Source organism: Tachyglossus aculeatus, chromosome X1, assembly GCF_015852505.1.
Source record: "Tachyglossus aculeatus isolate mTacAcu1 chromosome X1, mTacAcu1.pri, whole genome shotgun sequence".
NCBI lineage: Eukaryota > Metazoa > Chordata > Mammalia > Monotremata > Tachyglossidae > Tachyglossus > Tachyglossus aculeatus.
The window spans coordinates 20,378,370-20,401,613 of NC_052101.1; the positions used below are offsets into that span (position 1 = coordinate 20,378,370).

Sequence of the window (23,244 nt, forward strand, 5' to 3'; positions counted from 1 at the left end):
CTCTAGACTGTAAGCTCACTGTGGCCAGAGAACGTCTGCCAACTCCATTATTGTGTACTTTCCCAAGCCTTGAATGCAGCATTCTGCACACAGTAAGTGCGCAAAGAATACAATCGATTGCTCAATTGGTGGGGTCTTTGGGCAAGAAGTGAAGACTGTGGTCTGGGCCAGTCCATCTTAGTTATTGAGTGCTTACTGTGTGCAAAGCACTGTACTAAGCACTCGGGAGAGTACAATATAACAAAAATAATAATAATGATGATGGTATTTGTTCATTCATTCAATCGTATTTATTGAGTGCTAATTGTATGCAGAGCACTATACTAAGTGCTTGGGAGAATACAATATAACAACCCACAGACACATTCCCTGCCCACAATGAGCTCAGTAAGGGGGAGACAGACATTAATATACATACATACATACATAAATAAATAAATAAATAAATAAATAAATAAATAAATAAATAAATAAAAAATAAAAGATATGTGCAGATATATCCCAGCCCTTAGAACAGTGCTTTGCCCATAGTAAGCGCTTAACAAATACCATCATTATTATATATGCATATGTGCTCTGGGGATGGGAGGGAGGATGAATGAAGGGAGCAAATCAGGGTGAGGCAGAAAGGAGTGGGAGAAGAAGAGAGGAGGGCTTAGCCAGGGAAGGCTTCTTGGAGGAGATGGGCCTTCAATAAGGCTTTGAAGTGGGGAGAGCAATTATCTGTCTGATATGAGGAGGGAGGGCACTCCAGGCCTGAGGTATGATGTGGGTGAGAGGTTGAAGGCGAGATAGATGAGATCGAGGTACAGTGAGAAGGTTAGCATTAGAAGAATTCATTCATTCAATCGTATTTATTGAGCATTTACTGTGTGCAGAGCACTGTACTAAGTGCTTAACACTGTAGTGTGTGTGTAGGAGAGTAGTGAGGTGAAGTAGGAGGGGTTAAGTGGTTAAGTGCTTTAAAGCCAGTGGTGAAGAGTTTTTGTTTGATGCAGAGATCAACCACTGGGGTTTCCCGAGGAGTGGGGAAACATGGTCTGAACGTTTTTGAAGGAAAATGATCCAGGCAGCAGGCTGGAGTATGGATGGATTGGGGAGAGACCAAAGGCAGGGAGGTCAGCGAGGAGGCTTATACAATAATCAAGGCTCTTCTAGACTGTGAGCCCGTTGTTGGATAGGGGCCGTCTTTATATGTTGCCAACTTGTATTACCCAAGCGCTTAGTAGAGTGCTCTGCACACAGTAAGTGCTCAATAAATGTGATTGAATGAATGAAGGCGGGATAGGCTAAGTGCTTCCATTAATGTGGTAGCAGTTTGGACTTAAAGGAAGGGGCGGATTTTAGCGATGTTGTGAAGGTAGAACTGACAGGATTTAGTGATGGTTTGAATATGTGGATTGAATGAGAGGGAATAGCGAAGGATAATGCCAAGGTTAAGCGCTTGTGAGTCAGGAAGGATAGTGGTGCCATCAACAATGATGGGAAAGTAAGTAGGAGGACAGGGTTTGGGTGGGAATTTCAGTTTTAGCCATATTAAATTTGAGGTGATGGAAGGACATCCAAGTAGAGATATCGTACAGGCAGGAGGAAATGAGAGACTTCAGAGAGGGAGAGAGATCAAGGCTGGAGGTGTAGATTTGGGTGTCAGCAGCATAGAGGTGATAGTGGAAGCCAAGTGCGTGAATGAGTTTTCGAAGGGAGTGAGTGTAGATGGAGAAAGGAAGGGGACTCAGAACTGAACCTTGAGGGACACCCACAGTTAGAGAGTGGGAGGCAGAGGAGGCGCCCTGAAAGAAACTGAGAATTGGCTGCCGGAGAGATAGGAAGGGAACCAGGAGATGACAGTGTCAGAGAAACCAAGGATGGATAGTGTTTCCAGGGGAAGGGAGTGGTTGACAGTGTCAAAAACCACTGAGAGGTTGAGGAGGATTGGGACAGAGTAGAGGCCATTGGATTTGGCAAGAAGGAGATCATTGGTGACCTTTGAGAGAGTGGTTTCTGTGGAGAGGGGATGGAAGCCAATTGGAGGGGGTCAAGGAGAGAATTGGATGAGAGGAACTTGAGTCTAATCAAAGATTAGTGGATGTGGACAGCTCGCTCACGGTTTTTGGAGAGGAGTACGTGGAGGGAGATGGGGTGGTAACTGGAGGGTGCCATGGAGTGAAGGGAGGGCTTTTTTAGGATAGGGGAGATTTGGGTATGTTTCAGGGCAGAGGGAAAGAAGCCATTGGAACATGAACAGTTGAAGATGGCAGTTAGGGAGGGAAGAAGGGAGGAGGCAGTGTTTTGATGAGGTGCAAAGCAATGGAGTTGGATGCATTGGAGTAGGGGGTGCATTTTGAGAGAAGGCAGGAGATTTCCTCTAGAGAAACTGCTGGGAAAGATGGGAGAGTTGCAGAAGAGGCAGAAGAGGGAAGGGCCTGGAGAGGGGCAGGGGAGATTTTCAGGATACCGCCCCTGTTAGTGTTAATTTTGGTGGTGAAGTAGGTGGCCAGGTCATCAGGGGCAAGGGATGGGGGAAGTGGGGAGACAAGGGGTTTGAGGAGGGAGTTAAATGTCTGGAATAACTGGTGAGGGCGATGGGCATGGGTGTCAATAAGGTGGAGAAATAATTTTGTCGGGCAGAGGAGAGGGCAGTGTTAAAGCATGGAAGGATGAACTTCAAGGGAGTGAAACCGGCCTGATATCTAGATTTCCACCAGCTCTGCGGCTCATGTACGGGGTGCGAAGGGGATGAACTGAAGAGGTGATCCAAGGCTGAGGGTTAGTGGTGTGAGATAGATGAAGGGATAGGGGAGTGTGCGAGTTGAGTTCAGTAGAGAAGGTGGTGTTGAGAGCATCTATTTGGTCATCAAGGAAAGGTACTTTGGGTACAGAGCCTAAATGGGGCATGATGACTTGAGAAATTTGGATGGGGTCAAAAGATTTCAGGTCTCTGTGGGCGAACAGGACAGATCTGTGGTGAGGAGGTAGGTAGGTGAGTAGGTTGTGGTCAGATAGAGGGATTTCAGAGTCAGTGAGGGTAGAGATTACACAGTGGCTAGAATTGATGAGATCTTTCCTGTGTCCAAGTTGGTAAGTGGGTGAGGTGGGGTGGAGCAGGAGGTCAGTGCAGTTGAGGAGTGATTGAAGGCGGATAGAAGAAGAGTCATCGGGAACATCTACATGGATATTGAAGTCCCCAAGGAACAATGTACACAATGAGAAAGAGAGAAGGAATGCGAGAATGGGATCAAAATGGTTAAAGAAGTTGTTAAGTGCATACTATGTGCATGTCAATCACTGTTCTAAGCGCTGGGGTGGATACAAGCTAATCAGGTTGAACACAGTCCCTGTCCTACATGGGGCTCACAGTCTCAATCCCCATTTTACAGATGAGGTAGCTGAGGAACGGAGACGTGAAGTGACTTGCCCAAGATCACCCAGCAGACACGCAGCGAGAGCTGGGATTAGAACCCAGGTCTGCACTCTATCTGCTAGGCTAAACTGCTTCCCCTAAACAATAAACTCATTCCCTGGCCACAACGAGCTTACAGTCTAGAGGCGGGGAGACAGACGTTAATATAAATAAATGGCATTTATTTATATTAATGTAAAAAATAAATAAATAAAAGACCCCAGGTACCAGTAGACGGGACAGTCTGGCTCCTCAGTTCAGAAGAGAGCTTGGGCCTTCCAGGACCTGCCGTGCTCGTGAGCCACAATCTCTTTTTCTTACAGATAAGAGCCAACCTCGAGGACCAGACTGGCCCCACTGAACTGGGATTGAGCCAAGTCTGGCCACTGATCTTGGAAGAAGAGCGAATCGGATCAGTGTTCCGGACATCCGTAGCTCTGCACCAAAAGGCCGCTGCTACTCAACTAAGGAACTGCCCTCTCTAAGGAAGAAAGAAATGCTGAGGGAGAAAAGCTTTTATTTTTTGGTTTTGTTTTGTTTTTTACTTCAGCTCTTAGTCTCACTACAAGAATTCAGCTCCCACCAAAGCATCAGCTCTTTCTTGTGCATGCAAACCGTCAGTTGCTTCTTTCTCCCCATCCTCTATTGCATGGAGAAGAGGGGGCGTTATGAATCTGGGAAACGTGGGATTCTGATTTCCTTACCACTGGACTTCATCGTCATCATCAGCATCATCGATGGTATTTATTGAGCGCTTACTATGTGCAGAGCACAGTACTAAGCTCTTGGGAGAGTACAGTACAACAGAGTTGGCAGACAAGTTCCCTGCCCAGAACGATCTTACAGTCGAGAGGATTTATACAAATTTCCCTGTATGCATCTACAGTCTTCGGAATGATGTTCTACCCCAAAGAATATAGCTGCATCCAAGATGACAGAAATTTATTTTGTATCACTGAATGATCATTAACTGTTTTTTCATATGAAAATAGTTGATGAGATATTATTTTTAAAAAAGAAATAAGACTGTTTTCCCTATGGAAGTTTCATGGATGTGTAACACCCGTGTAAAAAAAAAAAAAGCCAGTTCCTGTTTCTGTGTCACAGATATTTACTGTAATACTGTAATGAAGAGAGGCAGACAAAGGAAAACATAGGTGGGAGAGGAGAATTTTCAGTTTTTCATTTGACGCACCCTTGAAAAAGTTCTCCTCTGTGGAACAAGATCCTCGTTTCTTTTCAGTTCACAGCCATCCAGGCCCAAAATAATAACAATGATTAGATAAAATAGGTGTGCATAAGAGCCAAAAGAACAAATAGACAGTGAAGAAGCTCATAGCGGCTGCTTTTGACATTTTCTAGCGCTGTAAGGGTTAGGGTCAATCCAGTTGGTGCTTGAGAGCAGAGGAAGATTTGGGGTACGGGGTGTTCCGTGAGGGTAGCTCTGTACTGATAGGTAACCAGGGACTCTTTGACAGATGCTTTCTGCCCTGTATTTGTAGGATAATGAAAATAATGGTGATTATTATTACAAGATTTGCTAAGAGAATACTACAGGCAAGCACTGGGTTAGATACAGGATAATCGGGTCAGAATAGTCATTGTCCCCACACTGGACTCACAGTCTAAAGGAGGGGAAGGACAGATATTTAACCCCATTTTACAGATGAGGAAACGGAGGCCCAGGACAGTTAAATGACTTATCCAAGGTCACAAGTAGCACTGGGATTACCCGCATCTCCTGCCTTGATGCAGTCCTGTGCTCTTTCCTCAGGCCATGCTGCTGTCCTCAAGAGACAACTGGAGGAAGCACAAATTCAAGTCACAGAGCCGTGTTTCTGAGTGACAGCTCCTCTCTGTAGGGATTCATCAGTGAAGGAGCTGAGTATATCCAGGCCACAATTACCCTCATTCTGAGTTGCTTGAACTGTGAAGAATTTGGTTTGAATGCAATTATGAACACCAACCTGGGGTGGTGAACAGACCAAGACAAGGGGAAAGGGTTGGGATGAGTGGGAAACCAGCTATGAGCCCTGTGTTTACGGTCCTCCCTCGGGATCTCTTTCAGATTTTCCCTGCTCTTACCCGGTCTCTGCCAGGCTGTCATGTTTACAAGTAACTTCTTTTAACATCAGATTGCTTTAAAGCTGAGAGGAAAGAGGGAGGGGAGTACCTAGGAGTGCTCTTACTTTTTCCTAGGTGATACAGTTGGAATGAATGCGGTCTTTCAGGAAGACCCGAAATAATGTCATTTTAATGAGCTTAGCATTTAGGATTGTGCGGTATGAAATGCTGGGTCTCTGAGATGATCTGGGAATGTATTCTCTAGGCACTGGCCAGTGTCCTGGTGCACGTTTTAAAAATCTCTTCATTTTTGGATAAAATGATCATATGACTGAAGTTGACCGAGTAAAGAAGCGTGTTCTACGTTCTAATCCAAGCTCTGATTTGTGGCCTTTTTTCCCTTTCCATCCACGACAGTCGACGCCTTTGAGTTCAGTATCAAACTTGGATGAATGAGCCAACGCGAAAAATTCCTGAACTCAAGATTACTTGGATTCTGGTCTCTGTACCTTCTCTTTCCCCCAGCACCAACCCAAACGGAAAATGTCAATAATGCCAGAAATGGGGAATTCCTTTACATTTACTATGTCACTCACAAAACAGTAGTCATCCCAGCCCAGCCTCAACAGGCAAGATAAATCAATTAATCAGCAGCCTTGAGCACTTACTGTGTACAGAGCACTGCTCTAAGCACTTGGGAAAGTATAATATGACAGAGTTGGTAGAACTGATCCCTGTCCATAAGGCGTTTGCGGTCTAGATTTGCAGAACAACCCCGGTATTATTGACGGTACTAGAACACTAGACTGTAAGCTCACTGTGGGCAAGGAATGTGTTATACTGTTATATTGTATTCTCCCAAGGAGCTTAGTACAGTGCTCTGCACACAGTAAGTGCTCAATAAATATAATTGACTGACTGACTGACTTAAACTGTGGTGGCTCAGGAGCCTCGAGGATTTTTGTCACTTAAACACTCCCAACCCCAAAACCCTGTGACTGTACCTTGGAATCTTACTATCTTACTTGGGCAAGTCACTTAACTTCTCTGTGCCTCAGTTACCTCATCTGTAAAATGGGGATGAAGACTGCGAGCCCCCCATGGGACAACCTGATTGCCTTGTAACTAGAGAAGCAGCGTGGCTCAGTGGAAAGAGCCCCGGCTTTGGAGTCAGAGGTCATGGGTTCAAATCTCGGCTCCACCAATTGTCAGCTGTGTGACCTTGGGCAAGTCACTTCAATTCTTTGGGCCTCAGTTACCTCATCTGTAAAATGGGGATGAAGACTGTGAGCCCCCTGAGGGACACCCTAATCACCTTGTAACCTCCCCAGTGCTTAGAACAGTGCTTTGCACATAGTAAGCGCTTAATAAATGCCATCATCATCATCATCATTGTAACCTCCCCAGTGCTTAGAACAGTGCTTTGCACATAGTAAGCACTTAATAAATGCTATCATTATTATTACTATTATTATTACTGCTTGGGACCCATCAATTATTGAATGCCTACTGAGTGCAGAGCATTGTGCTAAAAGTTCAGATACGATGCAGCTAGGAGACACATAGGGACTGTCTCTATATGTTGCCAATTTGTACTTCCCAAGCGCTTAGTACAGTGCTCTGCACGTAGTAAGTGCTCAATAAATACGATTGATGATGATGATGATGATACTGCCCTCATGGAGCTTGCAATGCATTTACAATCTAGCAGGGAAGCCTGACACAGAATAATGCACAGAGAGGAGGAATAAGGATAAGTGGAAATGTAGAAGAATGCTTAAGTGTGTAAGACGATAAGTGCAGAATTGCTATAAGTGAAAAGCAGCATAGCGTAGCAGATAGAGCATGAACCTGGGAATCAGAAGGTCATGGGTTCTAATCCCGGCTCCATCTCTTGTCTGCTGTGTCGCCTTGGGCAAGTCCCTTTACTTCTCTGGGCCTCAGTTACCTCATCTCTCTAATGGGGATAGAGACTGGACAAGGACTGTGTCCAACCCAATTTGCTCTTATCCACCCGAGCACTTAGTATAGTGCCTGGCACCTAGGAAGTGCTTAAGAAATACCTGAATTATTACCATGACTATTATCATTATTAGAGAAGCGGCGTGGGTCAGTGGAAAGAGCCCGGGCTTTGGAGTCAGAGGTCATGGGTTCAAATCCCAGCTCCGCCACTTGTCAGCTGTGTGACTTTGGGCAAGTCCCTTCGCTTCTCTGGGCCTCAGTTACCTCATCTCTCTAATGGGGATAGAGACTGGACAAGGACTGTGTCCAACCCGATTTGCTCGTATCCACCCGAGCACTTAGTATAGTGCCTGGCGCATAGGAAGTGCTTAACAAATACCTGAATTATTACCATGATTATTATCATTATTAGAGAAGCAGCATGGCTCAGTGGAAAAAGCCCGGGCTTTGGAGTCAGAGGTCATGGGTTCAAATCCCAGCTCTGCTACTTGCCAGCTGTGTGACTTTGGGCAAGTCACTTCACTTCTCTGTGCCTCAGTTACCTCATCTGTAAAATGGAGATGAAGACTGTGAGCCCCATGTGGGGCAACCTGATGACCTTGTAACCTCCCCAGTGCTTAGAACAGTGCTTTGCACATAGTAAGCACTTAATAAATGTCATTATTATTATTACAAATGGTGTAGAGTAGCTGCAGAAACACCCAAGTTACTGAAAAAATGAAACCAGAGAAGAGCATTCAGAGTGCAAGCATGAGGCACCCACCAACTCCAGGAAATAACAATGATAATAATAACAATGATATCTATTAAGCACTTATAAAAAAAATGGCACTGTTCTAAGCACTGGGGGGGATACAAAGTGATCAGATTGCCCCATGTGGGGCTCACAGTCTTAATCCCCATTTTACAGATGAGGTAACTGAGGCTCAGAGAAGTGACTTGCCCAAGGTCACACAGCAGACATGTGGACGAGCCGGGATTAGAACCCACGACCTCTGACTCCCAAGCCCGTGCTCTTTCCACTGAGCCACGCTGCTTCTCTGAGATAATTGTGGCATTTCTTAAGTGCTTACTATGTGCCAGGCACTGTACTCAGCGCTGGGCCAATTACAAGCAAATTGGGTTGGACACAGTCCCTGTCCCACACGGGGCTCACAGTTTTAATCCCCATTATACAGTTGAGGTTACTGAGGCCCAGAGAAGTTAAGTGGCTTGCCCAAGGTCACACAGCAGACAAGTGGCAGAGCGGGATTAGAACCCACGACCTCTGGCTCCCAAGCCCTTGTTCTTTCCATTGAACCAAGCATTTTACTAAGCGCTGGGGCACGTACAGGATAATCAGGTTGGACACAGTCCCTGCTCTTAATGGGATTTATCATCTAAGCATGAGGGAGGACAGAAGATGGACAGATTCATTGGAGCTCTTCAACCTCTCCCTACCCTGTCGTCTGTTTGAATGGAGAGTTCTGGTTTTATTCTGAGTCAGAGTTGAATTGGACACTAATCTTATTTTTAATGAAGGTGCCATGTGACCAGAAAAGGAGGCTGCTTCCCCTCTGTCCTTTAAGCACTTTCCATGTGTCCGGCGTGGGGCTAATCACTGGGAGAAATACAAAATAATCATGTCAGACACAGTCCCTGTCACACACAAAGCTCACAGTCTAAGTAGGAGGGAGAACAGGTATTTTATCCCCATTTTACAGATGAGGAAACCAAGCTACAGTGAAGTAAAGTGACTTGTCAAGGCCACACAGCAGACACATGACAGAGCCAGGATTAGAACCCAGGTTCTCTGACTCAGGTCACTGCTCTTTCCACTACAACAATAATAATAAAGAAGAAGAAGAAGAATGGTATTTTGTTAAGCAGTGTGGTTCAGTGGAAAGAGCTCGGGCTTGGGAGCCAAAGGTCATTGGTTCTAATCCCAGCTCCACCACTTGTCAGCTGTGTGACCTTGGGCAAGTCACTTCACTGTGCCTCAGTGACCTCATCTGTAAAACGGGGATGAAGATGGTGAGCCCCACGTGGGACAACCTGATTACCTTGGATCCACCCCAGCATTTAGAACAGTGCTTGGCACATAGTAAGCGCTTAATTCTAGACTGTGAGCCCACTGTTGGGCAGGGACCGTCTCTATATGTTGCCGACTTGTACTTCCCAAGCGCTTAGTACAGTGCTTTGCCCACAGTAAGCCCTCCATAAATATGATTGAATGAATGAACAAATACCATCATTATTATTAAGCGCTTTCTATGTGCCAAGCACTGTTCTAAGCACTGGGGTAGATAAAGGTGATCAGGGTGTCCCACGTGGGGCTCATAGTCTTAATGCCCATTTTCCAGATGAGGTAACTGAGGCCCAGAGAAGTAAAGTGGCTTGCCCAAGGCCACACAGCAGACAAGTGGTGGAGCCAGGACTGCTTTTCCCTCTTGCTTCCCCGTCCCACCTCCCACCATCCTCACTCTCAGTTACTTCTCTGAGGTGGAACGTGTTTATGCCACTATTACAGTCTTTCCGCATTTCATTTCATCAGTGGGAAACTTTTCTAAAATACGCCACCCTGAATGCTTGCAACTCCGAGTCTGCACCATGCAGGGTTCTCTCACGCAACCCCGAGAACCAGCAATAATCTCTGCCTCAAACCCAGTAAGGCTGTAGAGTCTATCCGTGTCTTTAAGTTCAGGAACCAATTCTACTCCTCCCGGAAAGAAAATAAAGCAAGAGATTCAGATTCGGGGGGGGGAGTCTTCACTGGATAGGTCCTAGATAGGTCCTCTTTTAGACTGTGAGCCCACTGTTGGGTAGGGACTGTCTCTATATGTCACCAACTTGTACTTCCCAAGCGCTTAGTGCAGTGCTCTGCACACAGTAAGCGCTCAATAAATACGATTGATTGATTGATTGATTGAAGAATTGGATGCCCGTCAGAGAGAAGATTTTCTCACTCATGTCTGCTCACCATTCTACTCCTGTCTGACCGAAGATGGGTAGGGAATGGGGCAATGGAAGGCGAAGTTGCGAGAAGAGGTGAGAGACAGCTAAGCGCTTAGTACAGTATTTTGCACACAGTAAGTGCTCAATAAATGAGCACTTCCTTCCTCTCCCCCTCGTCCCCCTCTCCATCCCCCATCTTACCTCCTTCCCTTCCCCACAGCACCTGTATATATGTATATATGTTTGTACAGATTTATTACTCTATTTATTCATTTATTTATTTATTTTACTTGTACATATCTATTCTATTTATTTTATTTTGTTAGCATGTTTGGTTTTGTTCTCTGTCTCCCCCTTTTAGACTGTGAGCCCACTGTTGGGTAGGGACTGTCTCTATATGTTGCCAACTTGTACTTCCCAAGTGCTTAGTACAGTGCTCTGCACACAGTAAGCGCTCAATAAATACAACTGATGATGATGATGATGATAATAAATGCTACTGAATGAACGAATGAATGGGGGATACCTGCTCTCCCCACAAACCCACGTTTAGGCTTCGCCAAATCCAAGCCTTAAAGCAACATTCCAGTGCTCAGCCTAATGTGTTTTTTTCTTTTTTAGTGGTATTTGTTAATAATAATAATGATTATGGTATTGTTAAGTGGTTACTCTGTACCAAGCACTGGGGTAAATTACCAGTTGAATACAGTCCCTGTCCTGCATGAGCTTCACAGTCTAGCCAGGAGGGAGAAGGATTTGACCCCCATTTTACAGGGGATGTAACTGAGGCACAGAGAAGTGAAGTCAAGCACCTTAGAACAGTGCTCTGCCCATAGTAATGATACCAATAATAATGGCATTTACTAAGCACTCACTATGTGCAAAGCACTGTTCTAAGCGCTGGGGAGGTGACAAGGTAATCAGGCTGTCCCACAGGGGGCTCACAGTCTTCATCCCCATTTTGCGGAAGAGGTAACTGAGGCCCAGAGAAGTGAAGTGACTTGCCCAAAGTCACACAGCTGACAATTGGCAGAACCAGGATTCGAACCCATCAATCAATTGATGGTATTTATTGAGCACTTACTGTGTGCAGAGCACACAGAACCCATGACCTCTGACTCCAAAGCCCGGGCTCTTTCCATGGAGCCACGCTGCTTCTCTAAGAGCTCAATAAATCATCATCATCGATCATATTTATTGAGCGCTTACTATGTGCAGAGCACTGTACTAAGCGCTTGGGAAGTACAAATTGGCAACATATAGAGACAGTCCCTACCCAACAGTGGGCTATCAATTGATTGAAATGACTCACCCGAGGCCACAAAGCAAACAAGTGGCAGAGCTGGGATTAGAACCCAGATCCTTTTGGCTCTCAGGTCTGTGCTCTAACCAACTGGCCACATGCTTCTTTAGTGCTTGGCACCTAGTGAGTGCTTAATAAATACCAATCAATCGATCAGCCAATCCATCAGAGGTATTCACTGAGCACTTGTCGTGTGCACAGCACTGTATTAAATGCTTAGCACGGTTCTAAGGCACAAGAATAGAGACCATAACTAAGTACTCATTCCAGAGGGCAAGGCAACCACCTCGCAGGCCTTCCCAGACTGAGCCCCCTCCTTCCTCTCCTCCTCCTCCCCATCCCCCGCCTTACCTCCTTCCCCTCCCCACACCACCTGTATATATGTAAATATGTTTGTACGGATTTATTACTCTACTTATTTATTTTATTTGTACATATCTATTCTATTTATTTTATTTTGTTAATATGTTTGGTTTTGTTGTCTGTCTCCCCCTTCTAGACCGTGAGCCCACTGTTGGGTAGGGACCGTCTCTAGATGTTACCAACTAGCACTTGGTCCAGTGCTCTGCACACAATAAGCGCTCAATAAATACGATTGAATGAATGAATGCTGAGCAAGTGGCCCTTGCTGATTTTCATCTCTGAGCAGGGCAGAGCAAACCTGATAATAATAATAGTATTTGTTAAGCGCTTACTATGTACCAAGCACTATTCTAAACACTGGGATAAGTACAAGGTAATCAGATTGTCCCACATGGGGCTCACAGTCTTAATCCCCATTTTACAGATGAGGTCACTGAGGCCCAGAGAAGGGAAGTGACTTACCCAAGGTCACACAGCAGACAAGCGGCGGAGCCGGGATTAGAACCCACGTCCTCTGACTCCCAAGCCTGGGCTGTTACCACTAAGCCACGCATCTCGTTGGCAAAGTGACCTATATCACTAGAAAATCCTGGCACCAAAGCTCTCCAGCCTCCCTTACCAGTGTAGTTTCAGACTAATTAAAAATCAAGTTTTCCACCAGCTAACACCTGAGGACTCTTTGCAGTGACCTTTCGGTCGTACATTCCCGGAGGGCAAAGACCAAGCCTTTCTACTGTATTTTTATGGTGTGCTTCCACGCTTCCCGTACAGTGCTCTGCTCGATAAAGGTGCTTGGTGAACAATATTAATAACAATAATAATGATCGTATTTAAGTGCCTACTATGTGCCAAGCACTGCTCCAAGCGCTGGGGGTATACAAGGTAATCAGGTTGTCCCACGTGGGGCTCACAGTCTTAAGCCCCGTTTTACAGATGAGGTAACCGAGGCACAGAGAAGTTAAGTGACTTGCCCAAAGTCACAGAGCTGATAAGTGGCGATGCCGGGATTAGAACCCACAACTTCCGACTCCCAGGCTTGTGCTCTTTTCACTAAGCCACGCTGCTTCTCAATAGTGACCTTGACCATGAATGTACTGCTGCTACTCTTGCTGTTCCTTTTCATTCATTCTTTCATTCAATCATATTTATTGAGCACTTACTGTGTGCAGAGCACTGTACTAAGCACTTGGAGAGTACAAGTTGGCAACGTATAAAGACGGTCCCTACCCAACAGTGGGTTTACAGTCTAGATAGGGGAGACAGAGAACAAAACAAAACATATTAACAAAATAAAATCAATAGAATAAATATGTACAAGAATAAATACGTATCTTCACTTTATCTCAGTTTCCTCATCTGTAAAATCAATCAATCAATCAATCGTATTTGTTGAGCGCTTACTGTGTGCAGAGCACTGTACTAAGCGCTTGAGAAGTACAAGTTGGCAACATATATGAATCCCCGTATTCAATACCTGTCCTCCTGCCCACTTAGATCGTGAGCCGTACGGGGGACAGGGACTATGTCCAACATGATTATTTTGTAACTGCTCCGGCATTTAGTACAGTGTTTGGCACATGGTCAGCATTTAATAAATGCCCACGATTATTGTTATTAGGGGAAGACATAAGGAGAGAGGAAGGAGAGGTGTGACCCAACTCTGAGGAAAGTGGGGGGGACTGATACTGTGGATAACAGAAATTGGATAGGTTTCAAACTGAGATTAAGAAATGGGACTAGAAATGGGCTGAGGCCCAGAATATCTGGAGGCAGGCACGACTCCTGCCAGGAAAAGACTTTTTCCCTACTCCTCGATTTGCTAGGCCCTTTCTGCAAGGGAGTCTTACGCCCAGGTGTTTTTTGGGTTTTTTAAAAATGGTATTTGTTAAGTGTTTGCTATGTGCCAGGCACTATACTAAGCACTGGGGTAGATATAAATTAATCAGGTTGAGTACAGTCCCTGTCCCACAGTAGGCTTCCGCTCTTAATCCCCATTTTACAGATGAGGCAACTGAGGCACAGAGACGTTAACTGACTTGCCCAAGGTCACTTAGCAGTGGTGGAGTTAGATTTAGAACTCAGGTCCTCTGACTCCCAGTTTTGTTTTGGGTTTTTTTGCTCGTTTGTTTGTTTTTTAATATGCCAGGCACTGTACTGAGTTATGTGAGCCCACTGTTGGGTAGGGACTGTCTCTATATGTTGCCAATTTGTACTTCCCAAGCGCTTAGTACAGTGCTCTGCACATAGTAAGCGCTCAATAAATACGATTGATGATGATATATAACTAACTCAGGCCCTACTAACTAAGGCCCTACTGAGAGCTCACCTCCTCCAGGAGGCCTGCCCAGACTGAGCCCCTTCCTTCCTCTCCCCCTCATCCCCCTCTCCATCCCCCCCATCTTACCTCCTTCCCTTTCCCACAGCACTTGTATATATGTATATATGTTTGTACATATTTATTACTCTTTATTTATTTTACTTGTACATATCTATTCTATTTATTTTATTTTGTTAGTATGTTTGGTTTTGTTCTCTGTCTCCCCCTTTTAGACTGTGAGCCCACTGTTGGGTAGGGACTGTCTCTATATGTTGCCAACTTGTACTTCCCAAGCACTTAGTACAGTGCTCTGCACACAGTAAGTGCTCAATAAATATGATTGATTGATTGATTGATATAAGGTAGTCAGTTTGTACACAGTCCATGGTCCCGCTAACAGTCTTAATCCCCATTTTACAGATGAGGTCATTGAGGCACAAAGAAGTTAAATGACATGCCCAAGGTCACACAGCAGTGGCAGAGCCAGGATTAGAACCAGGTCCTTCTGATTCCCAGGACCGTGCTCTATCCCTAAGCAGGGAAGCCAAAATGACATTCACAATGGAGTAAAGAGAGACCCTACTGTGAATCCTTCTAATTCACAGTAGGGTCTCTCTTTACTCCATTGCAGTGGCTGACGCAGTTTGGAATTTATTTCCTTTCTGCTGAATTTGCAGTTCATGAAACAGGAGCCACAGAACTGCCCAAGCTCTTTGACCGCCTTAGGCTAAATCTCTTTCTGAACCTTGAGAAAGGACACCTCGCCTTTTACCAGCCCTGATTAAGAAGGTTGATTAATAAACCTGCCCTCCCTCCGCACATCTGCGAAACTGGCTCTCTCCCTCCCTTCAAAGCCCTACTGAGAGCTCACCTCCTCCAGGAGGCCTTCCCACACTGAGCCCCCTTTTTCCTCTCCTCCTCCCCATCCCCCCCACCCTACCTCCTTCCCCTCCCCACAGCACCTGTATATATGTTTGTACAGATTTATTACTCTATTTTACTTGTACATATTTACTGTTCTATTTATTTTATGTTGTTAATATGTTTTGTTTTGTTGTCTGTCTCCCCCTTCTAGGCTGCGAGCCCACTGCTGAGTAGGGACCGTCTCTATATGTTTCCAACTTGTACTTCCCAAGAGCTTAGTACAGTGCTCTGCACACAGTAAACGCTCAATAAATACGGTTGAATGAATTGAATGAATGAATAAACTGTACCCCAGAGTTTTGGGGGTGAAAACAGATATTGCAGAGGCCCAGGGAAGCTGAGAGCAAGGGGGCTTTCTGCCCTCAGCTCCTGGATCTGGAGAGCCAAGACCCAAGCTGTGCCAGACTTTCTGAGGATTCACAGACCAGTTGTGTTTACTGTAGGGAAGGAGGTCATTCCTTTCTTTTATGGTGTTTGTTAATCAGTCATTCAATCATATTTATTGAGCGCTTAGTGTGTGCAGAGCACTGTACTAAGCATTTGGGAAGTACAAGTTGGCAACATATAGAGACAGTCCCTACCCAACAGTGGGCTCACAGTCTAGAAGCACTTACTATGTGCCAGACACCTTACTAAATTCTGGGTTAGATACAAGTTAATCAGGTTGATTATTCATTCATCGTATCTATTGAGCGCTTACTGTGTGCAGAGCACTGTACTTAGTGCTTGGGAAGTACAAGTCGGCAACGTATAGAGACGGTCCCTACCCAACAACGGGCTCGCAGTCTAGAAGGGGGAGACAGACAACAAAACAAAAGCTAAGTCTTAATCTCTGTGGCTGAATGGAAAGAGCCCAGGCTTGGGAGTCAGAGGTCATGGGTTCTAATCCCGGCTCCCCCAATTGTCAGCTGTGTGACTTTGGGCAAGTCACTTAACTTCTGTGTGCCTCAGTGACCTCATCTGTAAAATGGTGATGAAGACTGTGAGCCTCATGTGGGACAATCTGATCACCTTGTATCCTCCCCAGCACTTAGAACAGTGCATTGCATATAGTAAGCACTTAACAAATGCAATCAGCATTATTTTTTTTTTCAGAGGAGGTAACTGAGGCACTGAGAAGATAAGTGACTTGCCCAAGATCATACAGCAGACAAGGAGTTGAGATTAGAGAAGCAGCATGGCACAGGGGAAAGAGCACGGGCTTGGGCGTCAGAGGTCATGGGTTCTAATCCCGGCTCTGCCACTGACCAGCTGTGTGACTTTGGGCAAATCACTTGACTTCTCTGTGCCTCAGTTACCTCATCTGTAAAATAGGGATTAAGACTATGAGCCCCACGTGGGGCAACCTGATTACCTTGTATCTACACCAGTGCTTAGAACAGTGCTCGGCACATAATAAGCGCTTAACAAATACCATTATTGTTATTATTATCATTATTATTATTATCATTATTATTATTAACCCAGGTCCTCCTGACTCCTAGGGTTGGGTGCGGGATCCAGTTGCAGATTCGCAGCAGGGACAGGCTGATGTGAACCTTATGACTTGGTGCTAGGTCTGAAAATGGAGTAAATTTCCATCTGCACTACGTGGACTGCGGATTTGAATTTCTCCTTCCAACGAGCGAGACCAAATTGGAAGAGGGAGCTAGAGGGAAGCCATTTCTCCTCCTGCTGAATCCCAGTTCCTGAAGAATTTTTTTCCTACCAGGTGGGGAGAGGAAACCCATCTGAAGGAAATCTTGCCCTGTAGGCAAACCCACCAGAAGCTTTGCCTTGCCCAAGGTGGCTTGGGAGTGGTAGAATAAGGACTGCATAATAGATTCAATCCCTGTTCTCCCATCTATTTAGACAATGTGAGACAAGTGCTTAGTGCAGTGCTCTGCACACAGTAAGCCCTCAATAAATACAATTGAATGAATGAGACAGGGACTGAGAACAACCTGATTGTCTATCTCAGTGTTTAGTATGAGGCTTGGCACAGAATAAACGCTTAAATACCACTACCACCATATCGTCTTGTCTTATGCCATCGAGTCGCTTCTGACCCATAGCGACACCATGGACACATCTCTCCTATGATGTCCCGCTCTCCATCTGCAATCATTCCGGTAGTGGATCCATATAGTTTTCTTGGTAAAAATCCGGAATTGGTTTACCATCATCATCAGCAGCAGCAGCAGCAATCGTATTTATTGAGCGCTTACTATGTGCAGAGTACTGTACTAAGAGCTTGGGAAGTACAAATTGGCAACATATAGAGACAGTCCCTACCCAACAGTGGGCTCACAGTCTAAAAGGGGGAGACAGAGAAGAAAACCAAACATACTAACAAAATAAAATAAATAGAATAGATATGTACAAGTAAAATAAATAAAGAAATAAATAGAGTAATAAATATGTACAAACATATATACATATATATCATTGCCGCCTTCCACTCAGTAAACTTGAGTCTCCGCCCTCGACTCTCTCCCGTGCCGCTGCTGCCCGGCACAGGTGAATTTTGACTTGTAGGTGATTGCCTTCCACTCACTAGCCACTGGCCAATCTAGGAATGGAATGGGTAGGACTCTGCTTGACTCTCCCCTTCGTAGCCGCGACTGTTAGAGTACTGGAAACTCTCCAGATGCGACCCTGAGAGGGGTACCACCACATTGGATCATCCCAATTTTAATTCTCTGGGAGATCTTGTGTTCTATGACCCTCCAAGATCCAATCAGTCTTTCAGGCCCCTTTGTCTCTTCCAAATTTCCCATCCTGGGATCCTATTTACCAGCATATTTTGTGCTTTTATCCACCAGGTTCCAGGGGAAGACACTCCAGACATTTCCTCCTCTCCCCCTCCCCACCAACAACATGAGTCTAGGAGTCAGAAGGACTTGGCCTCCAATTTATTTATATTTATTTATATTAAATAAATATTATAGAGAAGCAGCGTGGCTCTGTGGAAAGAGCAGGGACTTTGGAGTCAGAAGTCATGGGTTTGAATCCTGGCTCTGCCACTTGTCAGCTGTGTGACTTTGGGCAAGTCACTTAACTTCTCTGGGCCTCAGTTACCTCATCTGTAAAATGAGGATGAAGACTGTGGGACAACCTGATCACCTCATATACCCCCAGTGCTTAGAACAGTGCCTTGCACATAGTAAGCGCTTAATAAATGCCATTATTATTATTATTATTATTAATGTCTGCCTCTCCCTCTAGATTGTAGGCTCCTTGTGGGCAGTGAATGCGTCTCTTTGTTATTATATTGAATTCTCCCAAGCACTTAGTACCACACGGGGCTCTGCACATAGTAAGCATTCAATGGATACAATTGAATGAATAAATGAAAAATTCCCCGCTCCACCATTTGTCTATATGACCTTGGGCAAGTCACTTCACTTCTCTGGCCTCAGTTCCCTCATTTGTAAAATGGAGATTCAATACCTGTTCTCCTTCCTACTTAGACTGTGAGCCCCATGTGGGACAGAGACTATGTCTGCCCGGATTATCATGTATCTCTACCTCAGCACTTAGAAGAGTGCTTGACACATAGTAAATGCTTAATAAATACCATAATTATATCGAGCCTTGGGAATTGGCATTGAATCAATCAATCAATCAATCAATCATATTTATTGAGCGCTTACTGTGTGCAGAGCACTGTACTAAGCGCTTGGGAAGTACAAGCTGGCAACATATAGAGACAGTCCCTACCCAACAGTGGGCTCACAGTCTAGAAGGGGGAGACAGAACAAAACCAAACATACTAACAAAATAAAGTAAATAGAATAGATAGGTACAAGTAAAATAAATAAATAAATAGAGTAATAAATATGTACAAAAATATATATACATATACAGATGCTGTGGGGAAGGGAAGGAGGTAAGATGTGGGGGATGGAGAGGGGGACGAGGGGGAGAGGAAGGAAGGAATCAAGTACATTCTGTGAGCCCGTTGTTGGATAGGGACCATCTCTATACGTTGCCAACTTGTACTTCCCAAGCGCTTAGTACAGTGCTCTGCACACAGTAAGCACTCAGTAAATAAAACTGAATGAAGTATAGGGTCAAATAAAGGCCCAGTCTTCAAAGTTACCCCATACTCCTCAGAATGGGTATCATAGAGCTAAGCAGCCACTCTGAAAGAACCAGCAATTAGTGCTTGGTGAGCAAACACTGAATGACAGTCCATCGGCATTGCAGGTTTAGTGCAAAACAAAGCAATCACTATGGTATTTGTGAAGAATCACTTACTATGTGCCAAGCCCTGGGGTAAGCATTGGAGTAGAAACAAACTAAGCAGGCTGAATACAGTCCCCGTCCCACACAGGGCTCACTGTCTAAGTAAGAGAGAAAATAGGAATTGAATCCCTATTTTACAGATGAGGAAACTGAGGCACAGAGAAGTTAAGTGAATTGCCCAAGGTCATACAACAGGTGGAGGGGTTGGGATTACACCCCAGTGGCCCATACCCTGAGTATGGTTGAAGTGTGGTTTGTTTTCTGTCTTCCCCAAGGGGACTCACTTCCTTATTGAGGCAGCGTGAAGCACTTAGTATGTGCCAGGCACTATACTCAGTGCTGGGGTAGATACACGCTAATCAGGTTGAACACAGTCCCTGCCCCACATGGGGCTCAACAGTCTTAATCCCCATTTTACAGATGAGGAAACTGAGGCACAGAAATGTTGAGTCGCCTAAGGTCACATAACAGACAAGTGGTGGAGCCAGGATTAGAACCCAAATCCTTAATAATAATAATAATAATAATAATAATAATAATAATGGCATTTGTTAAGCACTATGTGCAAAGCACTGTTCTAAGCACTGAGGAGGATGCAAGGTGATCAGGTTGTCCCACGGGGGGCTCACAGTCTTAACCCCCGTTTTACAGATGAGGTAACTGAGGCTCAGAGAAGTGAAGTGACTTGCCCAAAGCCACACAGCAGACAATTGGCAGGGCTGGGATTTGAACCCATGACCTCTGATTCCCAGGCCCCTACTCTTCCCATTAGGCCACGCTACTTCTCTGGGTTATAGCCCAGATCCCTGAGTAGCTACTGCAGTGTGATACAAGGATGTAAATCTTTGGGTTGGGCAGCAAAGCTTGGCTGAGGTTCTGCTAATCCCAGACAAAAGGGAGGAAGGGCTCAGATGTTAATCCTGAGCTTGCCAGAGAGCAGAACTTCCATTCATTCAATCCTATTTATTGAGCACTTACCGTGTGCAGAGCACTGTACCAAGCGCTTGGAAAGTACAATTCGGCAACAGATAGAGACAGTCCCTACCCAACAACGGGCTCACAATCTAGAAGGGGGAAACAAACAACAAAACAAAACAAGTAGATAGAACTCTTTCAGTGGCCCCAGAAATGGACTAACTTTTGCTCCCAAGATTGCCCAGGGACTGATCCACCCTTGACCAGTGACAGTATTATTTTTTTTAATGGTATTTGCTAAGGAGGCCTTCCCAGACTAGGAGGCCTTCCCAGACTTAGCCCCTTCCTTCCTCTCCCCCTCGTTCCCCTCTCCATCCCCCCCCATCTTACCTCCTTCCCTTCCCCACAGCACCTGTATATATGTATATATGTTTGTACAGATTTATTACTCTATTTATTTATTTATTTTACTTGTACATATCTATTCTATTTATTTTATTTTATTAGTACGTTTGGTTTTGTTCTCTGTCTCCCCCTTTTAGACTGTGAGCCCACTGTTGGGTAGGGACTGTCTCTAGATGCTGCCAACTTGTACTTCCCAAGCACTTAGTACAGTGCTCTGCACACAGTAAGCGCTCAATAAATATGATTGATTGATTGATATAATAATAATAATAATAACAATGGTACTTGTTAAGCGCTTACTATGTGCCAACCACTGTTCAAAGCGCTGGGGGAGATACGAGTTAATCAGGTTGGACACAGTCCCTGTGCTGCGTGGGGCTCACAGTCTTCATCCCCATTTTGCAGATGAGGTAACTGAGGCCCAGAGAATTGAAGTGATTTGCCCAAGATCATACAGCAGATATGTGTGACTGTCTAGACTGTGAGCCCACTGTTGGGTAGGGACTGTCTCTATATGTTGCCAACTTGTACTTCCCAAGCGCTTAGTACAGTGCTTTGCATACAGTAAGCGCTCAATAAATATGATTGATTGATTGATTGATTGATGTGATGAGACCGGGATTAGAACCCAGGTCCTTCTGGCTCCTAGGCCTGTGCTCTATCCACTAAGAAGCAGCATGGCTCAGTGGAAAGAGCCCGGGCTTTGGAGTCAGAGGTCAGGGGTTCAAATCCCGACTCCACCAATTGTCAGCTGTGTGACTTTGGGCAAGTCACTTAACTTCTCTGGGCCTCAGTTCCCTCATCTGTAAAATGGGGATTAAGACTGTGAGCCCCCCATGGGACAACCTGTTCACCTTGTAGCCTCCCCAGTGCTTAGAACAGTGCTTTGCACATAGTAAGCGCTTAATAAATGCCATCATCATCATCACTAAGCCTTGCTGCTTCATGCTTACATGAACTCCAGTAATTCTTACCAGCACTTGATTTCCCATCTAACAGGCATCTACAGACCCTCTAGACCGTAAGCTTATTTGTTCGCAAGAAAGGTGTCTTCCAACTGTGTTTTACTGCTCTCTCCCAACCGTTTAGTACAGTGCTGTGCACACGGAAAACATTTAAGAAATACCATTGATTGATTGATAGCAGGCAGGAGTGGGAGGAAGGGAGCTGGTGTGGAAAGAGGTGTTTGAGTCTTCCAGGAAGAGGAAGGTTAGGAGGTGGTAAATTGGTCTCAGGGAAACCGAGGTCACGCTGAAATGGCAAATTCAATCCCTGAAATGGCCAGAGAGCCATGGATCTGACCCGGCTGCGCCACTTGTCTGCTGTGTGACCTTAGGCCAGCCACTTAACGTCTCTGTGCCTCAGGTACCTCATCTGTAAATAATAATAATAATAATGATAGCATTTATTAAGCGCTTACTATGTGCAAAGCAATGGGGAGGTTACAAGGTGATCAGGTTGTCCCACAGGGAGGCTTACAGTTTTAATCCCCATTTTACAGATGAGGTAACTGAGGTGCAGAGAAGTTAAGTGACTTGCCCAAAGTCACACAGTTGGCAATTGGCAGAGCCGGGATTTGAACCCATGACCTCTGACTCCAAAGCCCGTGCTCTTTCCACTGAGCCACACTGCTTCTCTAAAATGGAGAATAATAATAATAATAATTTTGGTATTTGTTAGGTGCTTACTATGTGCCAAGCACTGTTCTAAGCGCTGGGGGAGTTAAAAGGTAATCAGGTTGTACCACATGGGGCTCACAGTCTTTATCCCCATTTTACAGATGAGGTAACTGAGGCACACAGACGTTAAGTGACTTGTCCAAGGTCACACAGCTGACAATTGGCTGAGCTGGGATTAGAACCCATGACCTCTGACTCCCAAGCCCGGGCTCTTTCCACTGAGCCACGCTGCTTCTCTAAGAAGAAGACTGACTTTGAGCCCCCCGTGGGACAACCTGATTACCTTGTGTCTACCCCTCCACTTAGAACAGTGCTTATTCTATTTATTTTATTTTTATTCTATTTATTTTATTTATTCTATTTATTTTATTTTGTTAATATGTTTTGTTTTGTTCTCCGTCTCCCCCTTCTAGACTGTGAGCCCACTGTTGGGTAGGGCCCGTCTCTATTTGTTGCCAACTTGTACTTCCCAAGCGCTTAGTCCAGTGCTCTGCACACAGTAAGCGCTCAATAAATACGATTGAATGAATGAATTCATTCATTCAAGGGAAGCAGCGTGGCTCAGTGGAAAGAGCCCGGGCTTTGGAGTCAGAGGTCAGGGGTTCAAACCCCGGCTCCGCCACTTGTCAGCTGGGTGACTTTAGGCAAGTAACTTCACTTCTCCGGGCCTCAGTTCCCTCATCTGGAAAATGGGGATGAAGACTGTGAGCCCCCCGTGGGACAACCTGATCACCTGGTAAACTCCCCA

The 23,244-nt window shown here is 45.2% G+C and overlaps 1 protein-coding gene across 2 annotated transcripts in view; it reads left to right on the plus strand.

The window, feature by feature from the left end:
• Positions 1 to 23,244, plus strand: part of HTR4 (5-hydroxytryptamine receptor 4) — a 384,896-nt gene that overhangs the window by 350,492 nt on the left and 11,160 nt on the right. Inside the window, exon 7 of one of the 2 annotated variants that reach the window (XM_038772233.1) lies at positions 3,724 to 4,094. The exons of the other annotated variant lie outside the window; for it this stretch is intronic. Within the exon in view, the coding sequence (XP_038628161.1) occupies positions 3,724 to 3,727 (4 nt within the window). The 3' untranslated portion in view covers positions 3,728 to 4,094. Of the gene's footprint in view, positions 1 to 3,723; positions 4,095 to 23,244 lie in introns of those variants that run through there. 2 annotated transcript variants of the gene reach the window in all.